Genomic DNA, 9,409 nt, shown 5'->3' with positions numbered 1-9,409 from the left:
GGGAGTGCGCCCGGCGGACGCTACGGGCGCGGCAGCGCGTCGCCTGGGTGTCGGCGCTGGAGCCGGGCCCCGCCGAGAGCCACGCGCTGGTGCGCGCCCTGGCCCGCGAGCTGGAGGTGGGTGCGCGGCCGCGGCGGCTCCCCGGACCCCCCACCGCCCTCCGGCTTTTGCCGCGGTGGGAGCTTCCCGCAGCGGGGAGGCACACGGGCTCATTACGCGTCACGCACAAAACCGCCTCGCTTGAGGCATCGCGCTTTGGAGTTTGACTTGCCGTTCTCCCGTTATTGAGAAGCACAAAGCAGCGCGCAGGCTAAAAGCAGTCGCCATAAAAGCCCCTGGGGGTATGTCAGTACCTGACCCGTCATTCCTGATGCCTTCACTGGGTATCTATAATTGGGATGTTGACCCCTTTCTCCTGTGCTAGTTCACCGCTGACGAAGATGTCATCAGCTGGCAGCTCGTTTAACAAGGGATTTCCAGAGGCTTAGTACCTAACAATTGCATAGAGGGGTCATGTAAACAAAACTGGAGAAATAGCAAAAAGAATATAGCCAGCTTTTTCTCTCCTGTTTTTTCTGTCTTTCAGAAATCTCCCTTTCCTTTTTTTTTTTTCAATTTAGCTTATGCCTTTGGGGAAGGGGATGTTCTGAGAAGCAGCTAAATAGCATAATCTTGCCCCTTGCATCTTTTTACAGAAAGTGCATGTGCTGCCACAAACTGTGCTCTATATAGCAGATGCAGAAACATTCAGTGGACATGAGGAGTGTCATGAACAAAAGAAAGGTAACTGTTAAACTGACTTATTCCTGCTTCAGGAAGTACTTGTAATGTAAATACAATGTGTGAAGGAAAAGTCAGCTGAAACAGAATTCTCTGCATTTGAATTTCAGAGGGAAGTAAATCTTTTGCCAAAAATTGCAATCACATAGATCAGCATTTGTGTTATGAAGTGCAATCCACGCAAACGTATGTTGTTTTACGTGGGTTTGCATTACACAGAAGAATGTAGAGTGATTTACTTTCTCATCCTGTTGAGGATGTTGATTCTGCTCTGTATACCCATAGCGATGTACTCCTACAGATAGTACAGGTTTGCCATGTTGTTGACTGGGCAGCTATTGACTGGCAGCATTATTGAAATAGGATGGGATTAACTGCAAGGCTTGGCCATTAGTGCTCAGAAGAGCTCACTTTTACTTCTCTGTGCCTTCTTTTTTTTTTCTTTTTTAACAGCAAGAAAAAGAAACAGTAAAGAAACAGCAATTGCGCTAGAAAAATTGTTGCCAAAGCGATGCCAAGTTCTTGGACTCGTCACCCCAGGGATTGTAGGTAGGACAAAAATGGGTGATCTGATGAGAGATCAGGTTGAAGATGTATAGTGTATCACAGATCCTTTCAGACTCCTCTTTATCACAGCTCTGTGTGTTTTTGAAAGCATTGTCCTGCAGACTGAATAGAGCATTCTCACAGATTATTACCATGTACTGCTCCCGCCTTGTTCAGTCCTACCTTCAGTTTTAAGGAGTTCACACTGTTGCTGCTAAAGCATGTGGGTGCCTTAAATTCTTACTTCGTACGGTACAGTTGTCGTTGAAAAAGTTGATTTAGTTTTGCAGGGGGAATAGGTAAAGCAGGGATTTCAAAGAGACTGTGAAGCCATCGGGAATTGAATGTGAAAGCCAATGAACAGGTTTATTCAGAAGACACTAAGTGAGCCTGATAGTTATAGCAGACTTTGCCAAAGTCAAATGCAACTTCAGCATTTTCAGGCAAACAAAATGATGGCATTTGTGTTTGTGTTGTGATTGTGCTGGTCTGAGACACGGTTATTATGGCTGTTTCTAAATTTGTATTAGTCGGTACCTTAATGTAATGACTTTATATTTCTTGGATATGTATATGTTTTAAAAAGTTACACTGTGAGGAGCTGTACAGGGAGGTACCAGGCCTGTGACATTCTCAGCGTGTATCCATTTGTTTTGGTCTAGGTAACGATGGAAAATTCACAGCTTCCCTTGGCGGTCTTTTTCTAGTATTTCACTTTTTTATCACTAGAAACTTTTTTCCTAACTTCTTACCTTAATTTCTCTCCCTACAATATAAGAAGTTTTTCTGTTCACTGTGATCATGAGGGACAGATTACACCCTGCATCTGGGCAGCAACCCTTTATATACCAAAAAATTTTGTAGTTTTCTGCTTAGTATATTTGCTTTTAGGCTATCTGTCTCTATCACTGGAATCTTTAAGAGTCTTGACAAGCTTGTGTCAGGATGAAATATGAGTAGCTCGGGCCTCCGATGTGAAGGAGCATGGGACTGTGTAGACGATTTCTTGAGGGCACTTCCAGCTGTAGCTGCCAGTGATTCTACTCCCACTAGAGGCTGTTCATGTACTTCAGTCTCCAAATGGTTAGAGATTTCTGGGTTTTAGAGTTAGTTTATTTGCAAGTAGATTATCTCTGTGTTCTTCTACCAGCGCTATCCTTTAGCTTTCTTAGTTCTTTTCTCCCTTGTTTTTCCTTCTGATGTACTTACAAAGTGTAACCATCACAGCCTCTAGTTTGCTGAGACAAACCACCTGCTTCTAGATTCTTCAAAAGAAAGGTTTTCCATTCTTTTAGTCCTAGTGGCTTGTCTTTGCACCATGAAGAATATACCTGGTACACGCTGTAGTTTGCATTAGGGCTCACCAGTGTTTTCTACAGCTGCATCAGCTCTTCCTTGTCTCTGTGGAATTACTTCCCCAATGCACTTCTTTTCCTCATGTTGGTGGCTTGGTTCTCCTAAGATGAAATGGCACTGGAAGACAGTATTTGCAAGGGAGGGGACCCGTCATATAGCTCAAATACAAGTCCCCAGTCGCTTGAACCAGTGCTTTGAAGCAGTACTCTCTGTCCCATTTATGCTCCTCCAGTCCCCAGGATTGCCCATGCAGTGTCCTAATACTTCTTTGTCTTGGTGGTATTTGATTGATACCAGCATAATTCAATAATACTCTCCCAATATTTTTGTCAGCTTGCTTTCTACTGTAATCACACTTTGCATGTTTCACTTGCAATACTTAAAAATATTACTGTGTTTGTATATTCACAGAAGTTGGCAGGAACGCCTGAAGCAGCTGTATTGCACAGTGCCTGTTTATCTAATTGATTTGTGTTTGGTGTGGCCATGGGGAAATTTTCCAAATGTATCTGTTTCTCATTGTCCAGAAGGACTTGTCCAAAAGGACTATAATCTGTAGTCAGTGGGACTCTTACATGGTTTTATCTTTCCAGAGCAGCAACAAAAAATTCCCACTGACGGTCAGCTGGATATGTTGTTGTGGAAATGAGCTGTTGTGTTGTACATCATCTGTGCTGTTCTGCTTTTTTTTAATCTGTGTCACAGTGCAGACAAAAGTGTTGGAATCACAATACACAAGATGTCTTTTTTTGTATCTTTGTAGTTACCCCTATGGGTTCAAGCAGCAATCAACCTCAAGAAATTGAAGAAGGTGAAGCTGGCTTTGCTCTTTTGTTTCCCAAAATTGATGGAGTGAAAATCCATACCTTCCATTTTTTTAAAGACTTGAAGAACAGGGTCTTCGATGAAAGTAAATTTGCTGAAGCAGGTGTGTCCTTTTTCTCCCTTTCACCTGGGGTTTTGTGAACTGCTACATGGCTTTTTTAGGCTCCAGTTTGGAACTGTGTGGAATTACCAGCTTGTGTGCTATCCCCATGCACAGAGCACTTGGTGGCTCCATAGGGCTACTGTTGATAATTATGCACCTCTGTTCTTCCCTTATTCTGGAGTATTAAGTTTTCCTGAATATTGATCTCAGATTTCTTCAGCTAGGTTCCAAGCAATCCTGCTCAGAGGAAGCTGTTATGCTTGTCAATACATGGGGCATTTTGAGCATCTCCCTACCTTGTTAAAAATAATCATAGATTACTCTTGTGCCATTGTGAATGGTTCCCATCGAGGCAGTTTAAAAACTGGAGTGCAGAGGAACTGCTTGTTTTGTTGTTTAAAACAAATTTGCATTTAGATTCTAAGTTGTGTTGTGGCAAGGAGGGGTAGAGGGAAAGAGTCGCCTCACGTCGCGTCCTTAGTAGGGTAGCTCATTTGTGAAGAGTAATTTGATGAGGGGTTTTGAGACTTTTTCTTCTAGGAACCTGAGGGTTTCTGCCTTGGGATACACAGCTGACTGATGTATACAACTTGTTTAGTTGTCGAGTAAAACTATTTACTGCATTATGTATCTTGTTGAATGACACGTGTGCTTTGTCTTTACATGTAAAAAGGTCAATTAAGGCTGCCAAATAAAAAACAAAAAGCTGTGCTTTTAGAGACCTTGCTAAAACTCAAATGTTCTGCTAAAGAAGTTGAAAGGTGGAGGAAGCTACTGTAATCTTCTCTTTGCTAGATTCTTTGCAGCAATTGTCCTGTATGTGCAGAATTGGGCCCAGCTGACCTGGATGCCTGGCCAACTGTTTTCACTATCATGGCAATGGAAAGCCATTGCTAAAGGCKTGATGTATTACTTAAGGAGAGAGTGGAAGAGTTTAAACAGGATGCCTGGACTTTAGAGATCAGAATCTAAAAATAAAAGGATTGATGTTTTTGTTTTTATTACTAGGTCTGAAAAATAATCCAGATCTCCGTGTGGTTCTTCTGTTTGGCTATAATTCCTGGAAGTCTGGAGCTACTCGATTTCTTCATCAAATAGTCAACCCTTTGAATGAAAAAAGTATCATCCTGGCTGGGGGACAAGTGGAGAGCTTTACATCACTGACCTCTGAGAAGTAGGTATCTTTTTCAAGCTAAATTGTGAAGGGGATTTAAAACAGGAAAAACAGGTACAGTACTGGATACAAAACCACTGTGACTAGTGAGGAGTCAAACATCACTGAAAGTCAGAGTGCTGTTACTGAGCTGATGCCTTACAAAAAAAAAAAAAAGAAAGTGCACAAAACCACTGCAGATGCAATAGCCTTTTAGTTATTTCATATTGGAAATGCCTGTTAACAGGAGTAAAATGGTACTTTTTTAAGAGAATAAAGACCAACTGTTGCACTGGGATCTAGCAAGAAAAGCTGGAAGCTTTGTATGATCATGTTACAGACCAGATTCTGCAAACCTGGCTAGAATTGTGGAGGAGATCTCCAGCTATGAATACCCCCCTGTGCGTTTATTGCCGTTTGTGGTTACTCTCTGGCTTGCAAATAAATTATCACTCTTTTAGACGGAGACTGTTTCTGTGAACATTTTGGTTCCACATTTGCTTCATTTTAGTTTGCGTTGCGGAGCAGCAGCTGAGCATGCAGGCGGGATTCCTCCTGGATGCAGCTGAACAGGGAGGTGCCCCAGGAGCATCACACATGCCAGCGTGCTCCAGCTGCTGCAGGGCGCCCAGCGCAGGGGAGCAGAGTAGCCATAGTCCCAGCTAAACCCCTCGCTCCCGCCAGGATCTTGGCAGGCTGACGCGGACTCCAGGCACCGCCGCTTTGCGGTGCGGGTGGAGCCCCTTGTGCCATCTGACGTGCTGCTGCCGGCGCACCCCGCCTGGGGTGTCCTGTGCTGGGAGTGCGGTGCAGGGGTACCCACRCGGGCCAGCTCATGCCAGCTTAGGTCGGGACTCCACAGTAACACCAACGTTTTTCATGCATCTGGTGTCTACCAGCTGTGCCATTTCTCCAAAGCAGAGAGCTGACCGTATATTAATTTGAGCTTAATAAAGCATAAATAGGTAACTACCAAAACCAGTGTGTCCTGGCTAACCGAGGAGACTGAGGCAACACGGTTCTGAAGCCATTACTCATTGCTGCCCTGGTTTGATATTTAAATTCTGAGCATCTTTGCTTGTCCATAGTTCAGTTGGAATTACAGAGCTGTGACTTAAATGAACTGCTGAATTGGCAAATAGCTAATGGATAGGAAAGTTTTGCCACTGTTTGCTATATATTAAAAAAAAAAGTTGGAGAAGTTCTGTTTCATTTTGAACTGAGAGGGGCTTTCAGAATCCCTTCAGGAGGTTTTCTGTGTGGACCCCTGCTGCAGCAGCAGTTAGTCAAGTCTGACGTGGTGCCCAGAAGGCTTTGTAATGTGGTGTGCGTTGCCTTTCAGTAATAACGCCCAGCCCGGCGATGCCTGCGGCGTGGTCGGACTGGCTTTCAGCGGGCCCCAGATCCAGAGTGCCACGGTTTTGTTAGACCAGGATGTAGCTGATGAGAGGACAGCAGAAGCCGCCATGCAGCGTCTCAAAGCAGCAAACATCCCTGAGCRTAACACCATTGGCTTCATGTTTGCATGTGTTGGCAGAGGATATCGGCATTATAAAACCAAAAGGAATATGGAAGCAGATGCATTTAGGAAGTTTTTTCCAAATGTTCCGCTTTTTGGCTTTTTTGGACATGGGGAAATAGGATGTGATCGAATAGTTACTGGGAATTTCGTACTGAGAGAATGTAATGACATAAAGGAGGACCTGCTTCATGGTTATACTACAGTTATGACTCTTATTCATCTTGGTTCAACTAAGGCAAACCAAGTGTAAATATGTTTTTAATGCATCAGTGAGCTGTTTGTTTTCATTCCAGAAAACTGAGAAGTCTGGAAGAGTGGCCATCTTGCAGTGAAAGCACCTTCCAAAACATCATTTTCGTAACATTATCAAATCTTGTAGTCTGAATAGAGTTTAATATAATAGCTGTGAGAAAGCTTTGCATTTTGCGTAATCCTGTATGCACATCAGAATGGCAGGTGAACTATAATTGATGTTATTTTGCAACTGAAGAAAGCCACTTTCTTATAAGGTGAGAAAGGTTTGCACAAATGGTAGTTGGAATCCAAATATCAACACGTAGAAATAAACTATTTTGATGTTCTCTATTTATGTATGTAAAACAGTCTAGAAAAACTGCTGATGCATACTGAAATACTGATGCATGAAATCCACCATTTCCTGGATTTTATTTCAAGAGATGCGCAACTTGCCTAGACTTGAGTCCTATTTACGAAGCTAAACTGTTTTACTAGATAAAATGAATGAAAATCTTTAGATAACAGTCACAAAGTGCTCACTAAATAAAAAATTAAAATACGTAGAAGTACCTTGTCTTCTGTTTTTAGAGAAGAAAAACCTCTGCTTTAAAGAGATTTTGTCCAGTTTTAACTCACCTTGTCTCACCATCTTGAATTGATTTTTAATTGTCTTAACTATCTGATGTAGAAAAGTTATCTGATACTGTTTATGTAGTAGCAATTCCAGTCTTGGTCTTGGAATATTCAGCTTATGCAGTGAAAATGGACTAGTCACCTTTTCTCTTCAGTTCAGTTGCAGCATCATGCTCTCTATTCATTTTTAAATCCAGGGTGCTAAAAATGAAGACTCTACTTAGTGTCTTTAAATTCCTTTCAGAAGTGTTTTGCTTTTTGATTTGAAATCGTGGGCTATGCAACATCTGGCTTTGTTCCATATATATGCCAATTCTTTAGCAAAGATGTGCTTTTGTGTGTTTTATTTATCTCAGCCTAAGAACAAAGTTTTTCCCAGGCTTTTATAAGCTGCAGCTTTTACACCAGTCACCTGCTTTGATTGCTGCAGCTGGAATCTAGTATTACAGAGTTCAAATGAGTAAATTCAGCATAGTCTCAGCCTACTTGTAATATAATTCCTCCCTTTTCCTTTCACTTAGTAATAGAGTGTAAAAAAATAAGATTCATTTTGTACTATTTCACCACACCTCTAAATGCCGAATTAGGCAGCTGTCCTGCTTTCAATTTAACAAAAAGAATGCTTGGCTGTATGTTGTAGAAGAAAATAACTTTTCTGTTACAGTTTTAAATGTAACAACCCAGACTACAGTGTGTAACTTTTTGCCAATGTAGAGTTAAAACTTTTCATGGAAATTGAGCTAAGTAGCTCAGGTAGAGGCAGCTTTATCTGAGCATAGACCTGTTGGTTAGGGCACTTTGCTGTGCCTTCCTTGGTGATGGGCTGTGACCTGCCAGTGGCCTCCTACAAATATGAGATGAGTAAGCGTGGGTCTGATTTGGAAAATCTGTAGTTATTGCATTTGGAAGAAAAGGTATTTGGGAACTGAGTATGCTTGAATTTTAAAAGAAGCCTCTGTGTGSAGGTGGGTACGTTTGCTCTTTTTGGCATAACCTGAATGTCAGGTTTGGCCCTTTCTGACTGCGTAGCCTTAGGCTGCTAAGGGGAGGCAAAGAAATGGTTTCATTTCCGTAACAGTCAGGACTACTGTCGCAGGTAGCGTGAGCTATGTTAGCACGGCTGGTAGCATAAGCCTGCAAACTTTAACTGACGTTTTGCTGCAGTAGAAGTAGATGAAGCATGATCGGCTACATGTCCCAAACAACAGAAAAGCTCTAGGGTGCACAAGAAAATAGCCAAACCGTGCAAACAACCCGTTGATCATCAAGAAGTGCAAACGTGTCCAGAAGCGCCCGCACCGAGCAGACTGTGAGCACCAGTGACAGCAACGCAGAACACGACAGCACAGCTTGAACAGACTGATCACCAGCGAGGTTTTCTCTGCCCAGTCCTATAGCTCAGGACACTTAATACTGCGGTGACAGCAGTGAGAAAGAGAYGCCGGGGGGAACCCCGCGAGCCTGCACCGGGCCCGGGATGATCCCTCCAACCTCCGGGGCCCCGGCCTGGCCCCACGACCACGCACCGCTACCTCACCCCCCGACGTCTCTCCCGGACCCTCTCACGTGACAGAGAAGTCATGCAATTCCTAAAATTGCATATATCTGTGATTAAAATGTTTTGGTATCCAAATTCATTTAGCCTCCATGCTATCACATGGTCTTAAATTGCAACAGCTCCTGAGTGAAACTAAAATATATCTGCTTTAAAGGCAGCATGTGCCTCCCATTTGGTGCAGCACACCAAAAGCCAATACTTGTTCTTAATAGATTTGGAAGTTTTGCAGTACAGTAATTTATACCTCTGCCTCTCAAAAAATCAACCATAAATTTTTAGGATGCAAAAAGTTAAATGAATATTCAGCAATTGAAGCAAATGTGAATAGCAGTGCTTCTTACACAACATTCAAAGACATCCCTAAAAAGAATTATCCGCACAATTAAGAGGGCTGATCCTTGCAAGCATATATAATCCTTAAGTGACCACAACTGGATATTGTTTTGGTGAAAATGAAAAGAAAACCTTCAAAGGCACAAGACCTGCAGGAAAAAGTGTGTGGGGGGGGTACTGATAAAAGGTAAAAAAACAAAACTTTTTTCTCATGTATTGAATATGAGTAAAGTTTTGTGGAACATTTCTTCTTTTAATGCATCTTTTGATCAAGTGAACTGTAGGTTTCTAAAGTACAAAAATAAGGAAAATGTATGTAACCTCTTACCTGCATAACCAAAACAGTATTTACCAAGCAAACAT

General features: G+C 42.5%; 1 protein-coding gene across 1 annotated transcript in view; it reads left to right on the top strand.

Moving 5' to 3' along the window:
- The window catches only part of FBXO22 (F-box protein 22), an 8,018-nt gene extending 927 nt beyond the window's left edge, over window positions 1-7,091 (top strand). Inside the window, exons 2-7 of the mRNA XM_026068378.1 lie at window positions 6-116; window positions 696-783; window positions 1,234-1,329; window positions 3,446-3,610; window positions 4,619-4,784; window positions 6,106-7,091. Coding sequence (XP_025924163.1) covers window positions 6-116; window positions 696-783; window positions 1,234-1,329; window positions 3,446-3,610; window positions 4,619-4,784; window positions 6,106-6,535 — 1,056 coding nt within the window. The 3' untranslated portion in view covers window positions 6,536-7,091. The remainder of the gene's footprint in view (window positions 1-5; window positions 117-695; window positions 784-1,233; window positions 1,330-3,445; window positions 3,611-4,618; window positions 4,785-6,105) is intronic.
- Window positions 7,092-9,409: the final 2,318 nt, after the last annotated feature.

Source organism: Apteryx rowi, unplaced genomic scaffold (genome assembly GCF_003343035.1).
Source record: "Apteryx rowi isolate R43461 unplaced genomic scaffold, aptRow1 scaffold_27, whole genome shotgun sequence".
NCBI lineage: Eukaryota > Metazoa > Chordata > Aves > Apterygiformes > Apterygidae > Apteryx > Apteryx rowi.
Note: the sequence above shows the minus strand (reverse complement) of the source record. Positions and strands in the feature narration are given on the sequence as shown.